General features: G+C 46.5%; 1 protein-coding gene across 2 annotated transcripts in view; it reads right to left on the reverse strand.

Moving 5' to 3' along the window:
• The window catches only part of Poldip3 (DNA polymerase delta interacting protein 3), a 27,045-nt gene that overhangs the window by 5,417 nt on the left and 5,913 nt on the right, over positions 1 to 15,715 (reverse strand). The window contains exons 2-7 of one of the 2 annotated variants that reach the window (XM_031350719.1): positions 7,850 to 8,240; positions 7,131 to 7,217; positions 4,709 to 4,804; positions 2,345 to 2,524; positions 1,763 to 1,840; positions 698 to 827 (exon numbers count right to left, since the gene is read on the reverse strand). In XM_031350719.1, the coding sequence (XP_031206579.1) occupies positions 698 to 827; positions 1,763 to 1,840; positions 2,345 to 2,524; positions 4,709 to 4,804; positions 7,131 to 7,217; positions 7,850 to 8,240 (962 nt within the window). The remainder of the gene's footprint in view (positions 1 to 697; positions 828 to 1,762; positions 1,841 to 2,344; positions 2,525 to 4,708; positions 4,805 to 7,130; positions 7,218 to 7,849; positions 8,241 to 15,715) is intronic. The other variant, XM_031350728.1, reaches the window with a different exon arrangement.

Below are 15,715 nucleotides of genomic sequence, written 5' to 3' on the forward strand. Positions count from 1 at the left end.
AAAAAAAAAAACAAGAATCCAGTTGGCCAGTGGCACATGCCTTTAATCCCAGAAATTGGACGATAGAGGCTGGAGTTTGAGGCCAGGTTACAAAGAGAAACCCTGTCTCTCAAAAATCAAAGACAAAAAAGAATCCAATGATAGATGGAGCAAAGAATAGACATTTCTCTAGAAGACACAAACATGGCAGACAAGCACATGAAAACATGGTCAACCCCATCAGCCAACAGAAACGTAAACCAAAGCACCATCTTTGCTCTTGCTCCCTCCCTGACTTCTAGTCCAGAGCCCCGGTCCTCAGCAGGCCCTCAGCACACTCATAAATGACCAAGCGGAAAAGGAGCATGGCCCAGAGCTCCCAACTGTGTAGCCTGAGATGTAAATAGGAAGTATTCACTGGTAGATCTCCCCCAGAAGCCAAGACCCCTGGCCTTTGAGAATGCTGGGTTCCAGCAAGCCCGCCTGCATGTGAAGGGAGAGGCGGTGGCACTCAACTTTTAGAGACTCGTGCACGGAAACGCACTCCTCAGAGTGCGCATCATTGCCTCTGCCGGTTACCCAGAATGACTAGGACGGTGAAGTCCTAGGACGGTGATTCCCCAAGATGTCTCTGTACCAATCTCAGAGGATAGTTTACCCCAAAAGCTCACTGCTTTAAAACAGAGAGGAGCGTGATGGCAGCCTCCCCCTAACCTACCATCCAGACATCGGTTGTTGTACTTCTTATAAGCAGTGATGGCATCATCCTTCTTCACAAAGACAACTTCTGCCACTCCAGGATGGACCAGTCGAGCCCGCTTGAGAGCGCCACACACACAGAAAAGCTCCTGCAAAGGACAAGTGAGGCTGGGAGGGAAATGCAGACTACTGCCGCTCACACCCTCTACGGACTGCACTGCAGTCGCACACCCAGGATTTCAGGGTAGGCCCTTGGCTGCTGATATTCTTCGCTTGCAGTACACACGAGTGCCCTGTCCCATGTCTTCCCTGTGCAGGTCAATAGTGGTAACAATTATGGAATTTCAGAGAGCTACATGTTAGAACTGGGCCCAAGCTTATCAAAAGGCTTTCATGGAGCTCTAGATAGAACCACAGAACCAACGGGTAAAGGCAGTGGCTAATGCATCACAGGAAGGGAGACTGTTGCAACTATGGATGCTGGTGTTCTACTCTGGGTCAGATTGCCTGATGAAGGGGTTCCCAGGACATGGTATGAGATTTTGAGCACTAAACTCAGCAGAGTCCAATCAAATTAGACACAGGTGGCCAATGGGCATTGCCATCTACTCTCAGGCTGTGTCCCCTTCTAGCTGGCTTCCTGCCATAGCCTTTGGGACACCATGTGGCATTAACTACAACAGCAATCATCTTTAAAGGAGTGCTCTGTACATGTTGTCTTCAGATGTGATCACCGCATCTTGGTGTCAGGGGAGGCAGAGGCCACGGACAGTACCATGTGAGATGTATGAGAGTGGCAAAGCAGAATTTAAACCTGAGCCAGGAGTGCTGAGGCAGGCAGAGCTCTGTGAGTTTGGGGCCAGCCAGATCTACAAAGTGAGTGAGTCCAGGACCGCTAGGGTTCTGTTACACAGAGAAACACTGTCTCGAAAAACCAAAACCAAAACCAAACCAAACAAAAAACCTTACCCTGAGCATGATCATCCCTTAAGTCCCAGCAAATCATTAACTGACATGGTCCTAGAACTCATCCCACAGAAGCAGCCCGTGACTAAAAGGTCGAGTGGCCTATGATGATACTTACAACTATGTCCTCCTCTGTGACTCGAGGGTGCAGATTAGTCACAGTCATCTTGGTGCCTTCCAAGGGGCTAAGCACAGGCTGCCAGAGATAAACATGAATAGTGTCAGAAAGTAGCATGCCCCCCACAAAACTTACTCAAGACAACTGCCAGGAAGGCACAACAGAAAGTCCCTTCAGAGTGTATCCATCACATCCTGGAGAGCAGAGGCCCGGAGACTCCTGCTACTTCCTAGGGGGTACAGACCCTTCACCCCAAGCTTCTGCATGGGGTGCTATCCATGCTTCTAGACCCAGTCAGAAACAAATGGTGTAGGTTTAAATTCCTGAGAGGCCCAATACGCCATCTCCTCATGGTTCTCAGTACTCTCTTCTGGGATCTTCATGCCACGGGTTGTGATCTCTCTACAAGGGTCCTCACTGGCCAGCAAGCTCACTGAAGACAAGGGTCCAAGGTACTAGTTTATTCACTGCAGAACGGGGCAGTAACGTCCACGTCACAGAGTTCTGGGGACCCTCTAGACAAGCACGAACAGTGACTAACACCCAACATAGGCTGACACTCAGCTGTAGCTTTCACCTTACCTCAGCAGGTGGCAGCTCTTTAGGAGGCTCGTCCTTGTTCACCAGTGTCCGGGACATGTTAGTCAAGGCCTTGGTTCGAACAGAGGAGGGAAGAACAGGAGCAGTGTAGGCATCATTCTGGACCACTTTTGTGAGAGGGAGGGCCTTGGACATGGACAGCTTGGAACTACTCAATCCAGTCTACACAAATAGGCAGAAAAGAGTCTGAGAAACCAGAAACACAGGCCACTGTCTGAAGAGCTAAAAACAAGCTAATGCAAGATCCCCAAGGCCTCACTCAGTCCAAGCACAAAGGGTAAGTAAGGTGGTTAGTACCAGCAATGCACACTAGGGAGGAGCAAGAGGAAAGCACTCGTGATAAAGCCAGAACCCTTGCTGGGAAACACGGAAAACACTGCCTATAGTAAGAGAACTTTATACAGACCAAGAAACTCACTCAAGAGCATGAAAGACCAAGGCAGCTCCACCCTTCCCTCCTCCACTCCCCCCTGCGTACTTAGCTAGTAAACAACTTGTCCCAGACCCCACCCACCCACCCACCCATCCCTGATAATCCTGGAGTTAGCCAGGACCAATCCGTTCCTTGCTGACACAGACAGAGCCAATCACCATAAAGGACAAGTTTCCTGCTTTTGGTTTTTTGCTTTAAAAGGCCTGTGTGCTATCTGCTGAGGGTCTGGCCTAGTCTCTGATTAGCCTGTGGCAAATAAACTGTTCCAGCTCAACACGGTTTTCATCATGGACGTGATCTAAGACTCAACAGCCACAGGCTCATTTACAGCTAGTCAGGAGGCCAAAAGCCAGAGGCCAAGCTCATTCCTCCAGAAGCTTCTAAAACGATGGAAGGATTATCAGCTGGCAGATGGCTGAACACAGAACTCTCTTTTCATTTTTTTTAATTTATTTATTATTATACATAAGCACACTGTAGCTGTCTTCAAACTCACCAGAAGAGGGAGTCAGATCTCATTATGGATGGTTGTGAGCCACCATGTGGTTGCTGGGATTTGAACTCAGGACCCTCAGAAGAGCAGTCAGTGCTCTTACCACTGTGCTGAGCCATCTCGCCAGCCCCTCATTTTCTTTTTTTAATGATTAATTTTTCTTTTCTGTGCATTAGTGTTTTGTTTGCAGCTTTATCTGTTAGATCTCCTGGAACTGGGATTACAGATGGTTGTGAGCTGCCATGTGATTGTTGGGAATTGAACCCAGGTCCTCTCGAAGAGTAGCTAGTGGTCTTAACCTTTGAGCCATCTCTCCAGCCCCTAGGAACTCTTAGAAAGACACAGGAACTAGCTTTTGGTCTCTGACCTGGCAATGTAGAGGCAGCATGCACAATCACTGCCTCTGCAGCTCTGTACGGACAGGCTTACTGTAAGAAACCTAGCATCTACAGCCCCTCCAGAACTGAGGGGATGATCCCTTGGAAATAAACTCCTCACACTGACTTGTCTAGAAAGATGCAGGAACTAAAGCACCAGGAACAAAGAAGAATAGCTGAACAGGAAGAAAGGAGGGATGCCATAGCCAGAGAACTAGAGAGGATGCAACAGGATCAATTCACCAGACTTCTGCTAGTCTGGCTGAAGCATCTTCCCCATGACAGACTCTATACTCAAGCCGCTTTCTGTTTCTCAAGAGCCAGGACAATGCCCTGAGAGCCATGCTGATCTAGCTCAACAACTTCATGTACCACTTATAAGCTGGGTAATGTTGAATAGGTTCATCCACCCTCTATGTGCTGCTTCCTTATCATGATAGGAAACCCATGCCACTGAGAAGGAACACTGTTCTTCCACCTGGAATAAGCAATGGACTAAGCCAGCAGACAGGCAGACAGACCCAAATGGTCTAATTACTGGGAAGACCTCTTCCCTTTGTGAATAAATGAACTGGCATGGTTCAACCTCACAATCTTAATTAGTACCCAGAGATTGCATCATCATTGGGATCCTGGCCAGAGCTGAGTCTCTGCAGCAGGAGCTTCCTCAGGCTCCCAGACACTGCTTTCTCACTTCTCTGCATATGTCTGACCAGTACCTTTAACTGATGTAGCCCAACTTTCTTGCCTTCCTGGTAAACTTCTACTGCTTACAGTTCCCCCAGCTATTGTACTGTTACAGTACCAGAAAACGGACTAAGACACAATTCCCTTCAAGTGACTCAAACCAGCCCCAGGACTGTAGCTTTTCATTGTCACCGCACAGGACCTTGGCACCCAAGCCTTAGCAATGTTAAAACCAAGGAGCTGGCTAGTTACAGCTCTAAAAAGCTTATAGCCCACATCAATGACTGCCCACAACCTCATCCAGCCCCTTGATCTGATGTGCAGAGTGCAGCAAGGGAAAGGAAAAATTACCATACCATGTGGTGAACAAGGCTGCCCGTGGCTGCAAACTTCATCTGCTTAGTAGGAACAGGTGCCACAATGTCATCATCTTCATCTAGGTCATACAAGTTCTGAGAAGAAAGAAACAGTAGCTGGGCTAGGGATGTCACTCAGTGATCCCTAGCACCCTGAAATAAACAAACCAATCAGTTGGATAAATGATAAGACGGCATGCAGGCCCTCAACACACATCTGAACCAAGAGAAGAGCAATGGCGGCTGAAAAGAACAAGGACTTAGGAAGTAATGCAGGGACACACAAGTACAGGGGTCAAGAGACATATGACCCAAGTCCTCACAGGGGATTCCTACCACAGAAACCAGTAACACCCGCTAAGAACTACTCTCTGTGTAGCCCTGGCTGGCCTCGAACTCAGTATTCTGCCTGCCTCTGCCTCTCAAGTGCTAGGATTAAAGGCATGTGCCACCACTGCCATACTTCTATGTACAGGAGCTCAGAAATTCCTTTTCGGTAAAACATCCATGCAGTCCAGCTGGCCTGAAACTCAATCCTTCTGTCCCCAACCTCCCAAGTACTTAACATATGGCCAGAAATACCTTCTTATAAGTAGCAATTATATATCCAGAATCTCTACAACATTTTCTATTCAGTGAATAATACAGTCTGAGGAAGGAATTCATTGTGAGATAACAAAGTATACTTATACACAAGCCTATATGATAAGATGGTAGAGCCTACTACACAGCTAGTCAGGTCTATGCCTCTGTAGGCAGTCTATTACGGAGCACAATGTCGCTGTCAAGTACAAGACTAGGTATCAACTGCCTTGGAAAGTCACCCCAAAGTCTGGTCTGCTGGAGTAAAGCTAAACTCTACAGAGTTTTTCCCCAAAGATGTTCTCAGCACAGTATTCCTGGCAGGAAAAATGTCAAATCAGCAGACTATCCAGTTGTTAAAGATGTTACTATAAATTTGAAACAGATTCTGAAGAAGAAAAAAAAAAAAAAAAAAAAAAGAACTTAAAAAAAATTGGGTAACTACAACCTCAATTCTACCCAGGTATTAAACAAAAAGTAGCAATAACAAATGAAAAAAGAGGGAGACTGGAAGAGTGGCCAGCACCATAAGGCCGAGTTCCACTCCCAGAACATCAAAACAACAGCAATGAAAGGGGCCGAAGACAGGCTCGGCACTTGCTGGTCTCTCAGTTCCCAGCACCCACATAGAGGGTGTAACTCCAGTTCCAAGGATCTTCTTCTGACTTCTGCAGCAACAGGCATACATACATACATGCAAACAAACACTGATACATTTTAAAAATAAACAAACCTCTACAGGAAGCTCCAGCAGATTTTCAGTAATGCCTGCTTGGTGAACAGGCACATGAGGGTTTTTCTCCATTAGACACATGCAATGTTTATAATCACTGTCTGTGAGATGTCTTTCTTTTTTTTTTTTAAAGATTATTTATTTATTACATGTAAGTACATTGTAGCTGTCTTCTGAAGCACCAGAAGAGGGCATCAGATCTCGTTGTGAGCCATCATGTGGTTGCTGGGATTTGAACTCAGGACCTTCAGAAGAGCAGTCTCTCCGGCCCCCTTATAATCACTATTTGGTTTTCCTGTCTTCTGCTGCCCTTTATGCCTCTCCTCTCTCAATAACAAGTTTCTTCTCAGAGGCTGGAATAGCTGCTTAGATGGTAAAACACAAAAGCCCTGGCCTCATAGGCAGCACAACGTACCAGGAAGGTAGAGGCAGGAACCAGCCTGACTACATGAGAGATGGCTCAGCGGTTGAAAGCACTGACTACTCTTCCAGAGGCCCTGAGTTCAAGTCCCAGCAAGCTCACAACCAACTGAAATGGGATCTGACTGTGACAGTGTACTCACACATATATATAATAATTTTTTTTTTAAAAAAAGTTTCTTTTTGGAGACAAGGTCTCCCTATGTAGCTGAGGCTGTCCTAGACACCGTGACCCTCCAGGCTCTGTCTCCCTGATTACACACATAACATGCCTGGATTAAGAAGTTCCTTTTTGGGTTGGCGAGATGGCTCAGCGGGTAAGGGCACTGACTGCTCTTCCGAAGGTCCTGAGTTTGGATCCCAGCAACCACATGGTGGCTCACAGCCATCTGCAATGAGATCTGACACCCTCTTCTGGTGCGTCTGAAGACAGCTACAGTGTATTATGCTGGAGGGAGTGGGGCCCTCCCAGCAGCCACATGATAGCTCACGGCCACCTGTACAGCTACAGTGTACTCATACACATAAAACAAATAAATAAATCTTTAAAAAAAAAAACACACAACTCACAAATTACAAAGTGAAAACCTTCTGGTACTTTGAAATAGGAGCCTTAGGCCAGTCCTCAGTCGATCTACCCTAACGGATCTCATCAAAGCAAAATGCATGCATACACACTCATTCTACCTGTTTGGCCTGGTGGTTATTGACAACATTGATCCTCATTCCAGCAGGATGGGCATGAAGTGGCACCATGGCCTTTTGCTGTGGAACCTAGAAATATCCAGTAGTCACAATTCATCCCAGAGGGTTCATGTGCACTCTAAGTAGGTTTATGAATTTAAAATAGGTTGGCGTAAACAGGCATCAGCAACGGTCATGCATGGACCTGAAGAGCTCAATAAACTTGGTTCAGTGAACAAAACGTTAGCTCTGCAGTTTCCTTTCCTCCTGGAGTGGGGGTTGTTTGGGTGGCTCAGGCACTGGTCAAGCAATCAGATCTCCTGGGCCCCCATCCTGCTGTCCCGACCGACTGGCTGAGTAATGTCAGATGAACCACTTCCCACGTCTTACATACTCCCTTTTATAAAACTGAAGTAGTAACTCTAAAGTTTGAGTGAGGAGTAAGACAGGACTTGTCTACAACATGCTTTGCACTCTCCCTGTTTTTTCCTACTTTGGTCTCACTTTGAAAAGTCAGTTCATTCTTGTGGACCTCTCCTTTGAAAGACAATATACCCCGTGCTCCACAAGATTGTCTGTAATGTCCTCTAAGCCTTTCTGAAGTCAGAACGTGCCGGACCAACACTTGGAACAACTACATTTCACCATTCCCCAATTTTCCCTGCATACTTCTAGCTTTCTTCCCAGGTTTCTGAAAATGTTGGAGGGGAGCCACAACCTACCTGGATAGTTTTGGTGAGTTTCAGAGCAGGGGTCACAGTCCCAATGGGGGGGCTTGTGAACGTAGCAGGTGATCTCCTCTTTAAGCTGATCTTCTCCCGAGCATCAGCCACCTGGCGTGGCTTCTGGGGCATAGTGTTCTGCTGCTTTCGTGAGTTCAGCATCTCTCTGGCATCCTGTACTTTTCCTTTGATCCGAAACCGGGCATCTTTCTGCAAAAGCTTTTCCCGGGCATCTTTGACACCCAGCTTGAGCCGAGCATCTGAGAGGCCAATCTTCTGTCGGGCATCGAATCTCTGCTGGAAGGTGGCTGTGCGAGCTGGCTGGTTAAGAAGACTATGCTGGATCCCAACTCGAGACCGGACGCCTCCAATTCCTGGTCTGACACTGAGCCTGCAAATACATAATCAAACAGTAAATGGATCTGGGGTTTAATAGCAGCCCAAGGAGGAAAGCTGGAGACACTAAGCAAAAAGCTTGTTCTGGAATTTCCAAAACCTTGCTGGCAGTCAAATACACAGAAACATAAATATTTCTTTCTTGCCTCAGGCTTTTAACTTTGCTTCATAAACAAAACCATGGAGACCCGTTAGCAGTTAAAATCGTTTGCTCCTTGATCATTCTTTAGTCAACCCTTTATATACCTTGGGGTATCTATTACTATACTTGTTTTCTGTGTGGAAGGAAGGCAGACCTGATGAAGATGCCCCTTAAAACAAATGGTGCCTCTATGCAGGCAGGCACCTCTTAGCAGAACTAAGGAAGCCAACCTGTAGATCTCAGCACTCAAAAGACTAACAGAATGAAGATAAAGGATGCACCACCAGCCATGCATGGCAATGCTTGTCATCAGAGCATTTGGGAGATTGAGGCAAGAAGACTGTTGAGTCAAGGCTGGTCTGACTGCAAGACACAGCTCAAAAAATAAATAAATGAAGAGCAAAAGCAGAGTTCAGCTCAGTGGTTAAGACTGTTACTCTAGCAGTGAACGTTCAGCTCCCAGGACTGGCACTACTAGGAGGCGTGGCCTTGTTGGAGGAAGTATATCCCTTTGGAAGTGGGGTTTGAGTCCCTCCTCCTAACTGCCTGGAAGACAGACAGACTTCTAGCTACATTCTGATCAAGATGTAGAACTCTCAGCTCCTTCAGTTCTATGCCTGCCTGGATGCTGCCACATTTCCTGCCTTGATGATAATGGGCTGAATCTCTGAACCTGTAAGCCAGCCCCAATTAAATGTTGTCTTTATAAGACTTGCCTTGGTCATGGTGTCTCTTCACAGCAACAGAAACATGATTAATACAGTGGTCTACAACCATCAGTAACTCCAATTCCATGGGATCCAATGCCCTACTCTGACACACATATGGTACACATACATACATTCATACAAAATATTCATATACATGAAACAAGTTAATCTTTAAAAAAAAAAAGCTGTTCAATAACAAAAAATGTACAATTTCAGAATCTCCTAAAACTGGAAAGGAAGGCTAGAGAGATGGTGTAGTGGTTAAAAGCACTTGCTATTTTTCTTGACCCAAGTTTGGTTCCCAGCACCCACGTAAGCTGGCCCGCAACCAACTTCCTACAACTCCAGCCACAGAAGATATGACGCCTCTTTCTAGCCTCTTCAGGCACCACATGCAAAGGCACATACACCCATGCATACACATAAAATAAGTAAAAAATAAAACCAAAAATATCATTTTTAAAAATTAGAAATGAACTGGGTGGTGGTGGTGGTGTATGTCTTTAATCCCAGCACTCGGGAGGCAAAGGCAGGCAATTTGAAGCCAGCCTGGTCTACACAATGACAGCCAGAGTTACAGAGAGAAACCTCATTTCAAAAAAAAAAAAAAAAAACATGAAGAGAAAAAAAATGAAGAAAGGGAGGGAGGGAGGAATGACTGAATGAAACTCCATTAATCAGGCCTCATTCCTGTGGCCTACAGTGGTTGGAGAGCCCACACCTGGCCCTGCTGAATGAAGCACAGGAGTCTGCAGGCCTCTCTTGCCTGGCCTACCTACCTGCTCAACCAGCAGGCCTCTTCGCACTCCAGCCATGACAACCACTATTAAGGCGGTGTCCTTTCTCAACGACTATGCCATCATCTCCTTTCTCAGAAACCCTCCTCGATTCCCCAAGACAACTGTCCTTTGTGCTTGTTACACCTGCTCATTCCCTGTGTTCTCTCCCCAACCCTGAGCTGGAGGGGGAGAAAGTAGTTCATCTCTTTTCAAGGACCCAGTACTTTAAAAGTAGTACTGTGAACTGGTTAAGCCTCAGAAACTCTTGTGGTACATCTTGAATACAGAGCTGTCAGATCCCACCTCAGTTGTTGAAGCCAAACTCTGGGGGACACTCAGGCTGCATTTTTAGTTTGCCTAGCCAAACCTGGTGTAGGGGAGGGGTGGCTAGAGAAAAATCAATCTCACAAAACCCCACAAACCCCCATAAACCCAACTAGTGGTAGGGGGAGAGGTATACTTCCTTAGTTCATACAAGAACGGGGTGGGGAGTTACTTACAGAATCAAGCAGAATAACTTTAAACTGGAAAGTAGTGCTTGTCTAGTGTGGCTTTGTTTTCCTACCCAAAGACTCAAGGAGATCAGGCTGAGAACATAGTTCAGTGGTAGAGGGCTTGTCTAGCATGCACTATACGCTGGCTGAATCCCCAGTACAGTAGTGGAAAAAAAAGATTCAAGGAAATGGAGCCGTTAGAGAAGCCAGTCAAAAGGAAAGAGGTCTGAGGTGTGGAGAAGGGCAGCACCTGTGACCAGGGAGAACAACCAGCTATGAAGCAGACAACATACACCCCATTTGACTGGGCTACTCCTGACTTAGGGTCCACACCTTGGAAGGCACAGGCAACAGTGGGTTACTTAAGAGAGCCTAAGAGCATACTGAAGGAGCCTCGATGGGAACTCTCTCCCCTACGCAGCATGTCCTTATGGCTTTCTCGTAGCCTCTCTCGCACATCTGTTGGTGATGTCCACTAAAAATAAAAATAAAAGTAAAAACTGGCTATGGGTTCAGACAGAGTTGCTACTCAAGTCCTTATTAAAACTGAGGAAAATATTTTAATCAACAATGACCACCTAGATCTAAATGGCTAATAGAGAGCTCCTGCAATTAAAATACCCACTCACTGAGCTAGCTCCTCCAGAGTCACAAGCCATTGGATTACCAAGAGAAGAGGAAAAAGCCTCTAAGGGCTTCAAACTAAAGAATGGCCTGCAGCCATTCCTACAGGAAAGGGAGGCAGAGGCACAGCCTGTGGGCTCAACACCAACAAGTGGAGGCTTAGACAGGATGCAGGCAGGCTTGGGAAAAGCAGCAAAGGGCGTTCTAGACAAGCAGTGTGCAGAAAACTGTAGCCCACGGCTTGCTAGTGCTCTGCCCCTGCAAGTGAAGAGGCATCTAGCTTTCCCATTTCCCAACTCAAAAACATTCTTTCACTCCTGTGTCCCTCCCTCCACTAAAGCCTCTGCACCCTGGTTCCCAGATGGGGGAACCATCTTCCAAAGCACCCCACAGCACTTACCACATAAGCTTGTGTCCCTCCATAGCCTGGACTTTCTCAGGAGCACACACACCCTGTACCTCCTTACCTGTGTCAACCCTGCAGCACAGGAAGGAAAGGCTCGAAGACCTTTCCCGGGAAGATCTCTGCCATTCACACACCCAAACTGAATGCACAGCAACTGTCTGGGTCTGGGTGACTTGGAGGCACCTGGCCAGGCCCCAGAAGCTCTGGGAGCCTTCACTCCTTCTCTAGATCACAACGTCCTGGAGACTGCAGCAACCTCCCACGATCTGCCATGGCTTTGACTCCCTGATGCCTCCTCCTAACATTCGGGCTTTCCATCTTTCCCATAACCTGAGGGATGACTCAGGCGTGGGATAAGACACTCTTCCAGTCCTGCTTGTCAGTTTCTTCTTTTTTGTCTGTTTGTTATTTGTTTTTGTTCTTTTGTTTGTTCCTTGCTTTTTGAGACTAACAACCTGGCCCAGACAGACAGACAGACAGACCTATACTGGGTTCTAATGCCTGTTGTTTTTACTGGGTCTCCAACTTTCCCTAACTGTTCTTGGGACTTCTTTATCTTTGGTCTGCATTTGTTTCCTGCCCTACCAAACTTAAATACTCTTGTTTTTATTCACTGATGAGTGTGGCTGTTACAGATCAGGATATAGAGTTTTTTTTTTTGTTTTTTTTTTTTTTAAAGATTAATTTATCTTATGTATACAGCTCCTGCCCTGCTCCCTCCGGCCCCACTCGCTCTGGCATAATTCACTGTAGCTGTCTTCAGATGCACCAGAAGAGGGCATCAGGGCATCAGATCTTATGACAGGTGGTTGTGAACCACCATGTGGGTGCTGGGATCCGAACTCAGGACCTTCGGAAGAGCAGTCAGTGCTCCTACCCGCTGAGCCATCTCGCCAGCCCCTAGAGTTTTTTTAAGACTCATTTACACTGGGCAATGGTGGATGGAGCACGCCTTTAATCCGAGCACTTGGGAGGCAGAGGCAGGTAGATCTCTATGAGTTTGAGGCTAGCCTGTCTAGAAAAACAAACAAACAAAAAAAAACAACCAAGCAACTAACCAACCAGAAAAACCCCAAACAAACAAACAAACAAACAGGACATACAAGTTAAGGGTTAGTAATCTGATAAATTATCAAACTCTTTAAGGCGTAAAGAACTATGTTTGTACTCATGCTAAATACAAATGTAATTCAGTTAGAGACAAGCTTGGAGGGAGAGACTAATTTGTTTCTCCTATATATAGTCTTTTTATGTGTTGTCAAAGTTAAGCCTGAATCAAATAACTCAAAATACGTTTAAAATTCTAGCTTGTTTAATGCAAAATAGTATCTTTTTAACTAAAAAAATCGGTTATGGGGCTGGCGAGATGGCTCAGCGGGTAAGAGCACTGACTGTTCTTCCGAAGGTCCTGAGTTTAAATCCCAGCAACCACATGGTGGCTCACAACCACCCGTAATGAGATCTGACGCCCTCTTCTGGTGCATCTGAAGACAGCAACAGTATACTTATGTATATTAATAAATAAATCTTTAAAAAAAATTGGTTATGGGCCCAGAAACCCCACCCATGGGGGCAAAAGACACCCAGAAGCCCTGTACCACTAAGATGAACAAATAAGTGGTGGAGAGATGGAAGAGAAAGAGAAACAAAAAAATGTGTGCGCAATGAAGAGAGAGGGAACTGGAGACCCTGGGGTAGTGAGGAACAGCCTGATGTGAGTAGCCTGTGAGGCCACCTGAGGCCATGGTGAAGTCCTGGTCCATGCCAGTGCCAAGGACCATGTCCCGTACCAGCGAGGTTCTGTGTTGATGTCCATGGCCCATGTTACTACCAAAGGCCATATAGACACTCTTGATCTGGGTTGCCACGTAGAACCATGCTGATCTCCCAGGGCTGTACAGAGCTGGCCCCTGCCCTCACCTGGGCAGCATGAGAGCTGGCCCTGGCGATATAGGTACAATGAGCCCCAAGGGCTGCTGCAGCAGTCCATGACTAGTTCTGACTCCAGCTGAGGATGGAATTTGCACTCTCCTCCAAAAAAATGAAGCTGCTTTCACACCAACAAATTATACCTGATTTGAGATTGAGCCCAAAGACACACGGACTACACAAAACTTCAACCAGGGGCTTTCTCATATATATACATGGGCTTTTCATTCCCTCACACCCTGCATCTTCCACATCCCTTCTTTCATCCTTCTCATCCTTATAGTCACATTTTTTTACCGTCTTTGAAATGTTTACCCTTTGAACTTCCCCCTAGATCCATACAAAAGGTTCCATGTAAGCCCTGCTCTCCCAATGGCTGTCACCCTACAGTGACAGGGCTCCAACAGGTACAACAAAGCCAACTGACCTACAGGATATGAAATCAAATCAATTCCCTGGCTCAGCGGTCCTCCCAAACCACAGAGGACTGCACTTAAGGACTGCCAATTGGCAGGTATCTCTGTGTTCCTAAGAGAAAACTGTTTTTATACATTTAGATAAATGTACAATAGAGGACACACCAGCAGCCATTGGGAAGACTCAAACACTGAGAAGGGTAGCCGACGCTCCCTGGAAGGACGCCGACTGCTTGGGGACCGTGAGTTGCCGCCTTGGCAGCCCACCACTGTGATGGTGCTCACTTTCCTCTTTGGTCCCTGCCCTTACAGCTGTCCCACCAAGCTCATCCAACAAGCTTTCACCACTCAGGGGGTCACAGAATTCTTCATGGTGGAAAACTACTAGCCCCTATCCCACCTAGAAGGAACGTCAACCCCTCTCCAGCTGGAAGAAGCCTCCATGAAACTATAACCCCTGACCCCTTTCTACTCTTCCAGAGTATGGGTAATAGCCTCGGGTCATAAAGTGAGTCAGGCTGTAAGGAGCTCTAACCCCTAGCCCTAAAGAACAGTTTAGCCCCAGCCTGACTAGTCTGCTCCACCCGCAGAGACCATATGCCCAGTATAAAAACCCCACTTTCTGATACCTGCCCATGCATGTGTGTATGTCCCCAGAAAGGTTGTGTGCCCTCACTGCTCCAAGTGCTCAGCCTGCTGAGATCAAGTGTGTCTGTTTCTCTGCCTCACTTCTCAAACAAACTAACAAAGGGAATCAATCTGGTGACATTCTAGACACCATAACATCAATATTGCTTTCAAAAGTCATGTTATCCGGGGCTGGAGAGATGGCTCAGCAGTTAAGAACACTGACTGCTATTCCGAAGGTCCTGAGTTCAAATCCAAGCAACCACATGGTGGCTTACAACCATCTATAATGAGATCTGACGCCCTCTTCTGGTGCGCCTGAAGAGAGCTACATGTACTTATAATAATAAATAAATCTTTAGGCCAGAGCAAGCAGGTCAACCACAGCAAGCAACCTTTATTCCCAGCAACCACTTCTGGCAGCTGACAAGTTATTTATAATCCAATTTCCAGGGGATCTGATGTCCCCTTCTGGCCCATCAAAAGTACCAGGTATGCCGGGCAGTGGTGGCACACGCCTTTAATCCCAGCACTTGGGAGGCAGAGGCAGGCAGATTTCTGAGTTCAAGGCCAGCCTGGTCTACAGAGTGAGTTCCAGGACAGCCAGAGCTATGCAGAGAAACCCTGTCTTGAAAAAACCAAAAAACAAAACAAAACAAAAACAAACAAACAATCAAACAAAAAAAGCACCAGGCATGCACGTACATAACCAAAGACATAAAGTAAAAATTTTTTTGAGACAGTTTCTTGGTATAGCTCTGCCTGTCCTGGAACTCACTATGTAGATCAGGCTGGCCTCAAACTCACAGAGATCAATCTGCCCTTGCCTCCTAGTGCTGGGACTAAAGGTGTGGACACTACACTAGGTAGGTAAATCTTTAAAAACAAACCAACCATCAAACACTATATCACAAGCTTGTAGTTAGGGTTACTGCAATATTCAGGGAGATTACCCTAATCCTAGACACTACTGGTGAAGAACAGGTCTGAATGTCCCTCTATCTATTTAAAACACTAACAAATAGCCATTATTAGTGTTTTCAAAGTAAAGACGACTACTGTCCCCAGATAGAGCAACATCTTAGGTTCTAGTCTTACTCAGGTGCAGAGCACACTCTCCTACTGATCAGGATTAGAATGCACACAAAGAACACTGGACAAAAGTGCTCAGCTGGTCATATAGAAGTCGGCTGGGCAGGGTTGGCACATACCTTTAATCCCAGCACTTGGGTGGCAGAGGCAGGTGGAGTTTCATGAGTTTGAGGCCAGCCTGGTCTACAAAGTGAGTTCCAGGACAGCCAGGAAACCTGGCTCTGTATGCAGAGAAACCCTATCTCAGGGAA

Source organism: Mastomys coucha, unplaced genomic scaffold (genome assembly GCF_008632895.1).
Source record: "Mastomys coucha isolate ucsf_1 unplaced genomic scaffold, UCSF_Mcou_1 pScaffold11, whole genome shotgun sequence".
Taxonomy (NCBI): domain Eukaryota; kingdom Metazoa; phylum Chordata; class Mammalia; order Rodentia; family Muridae; genus Mastomys; species Mastomys coucha.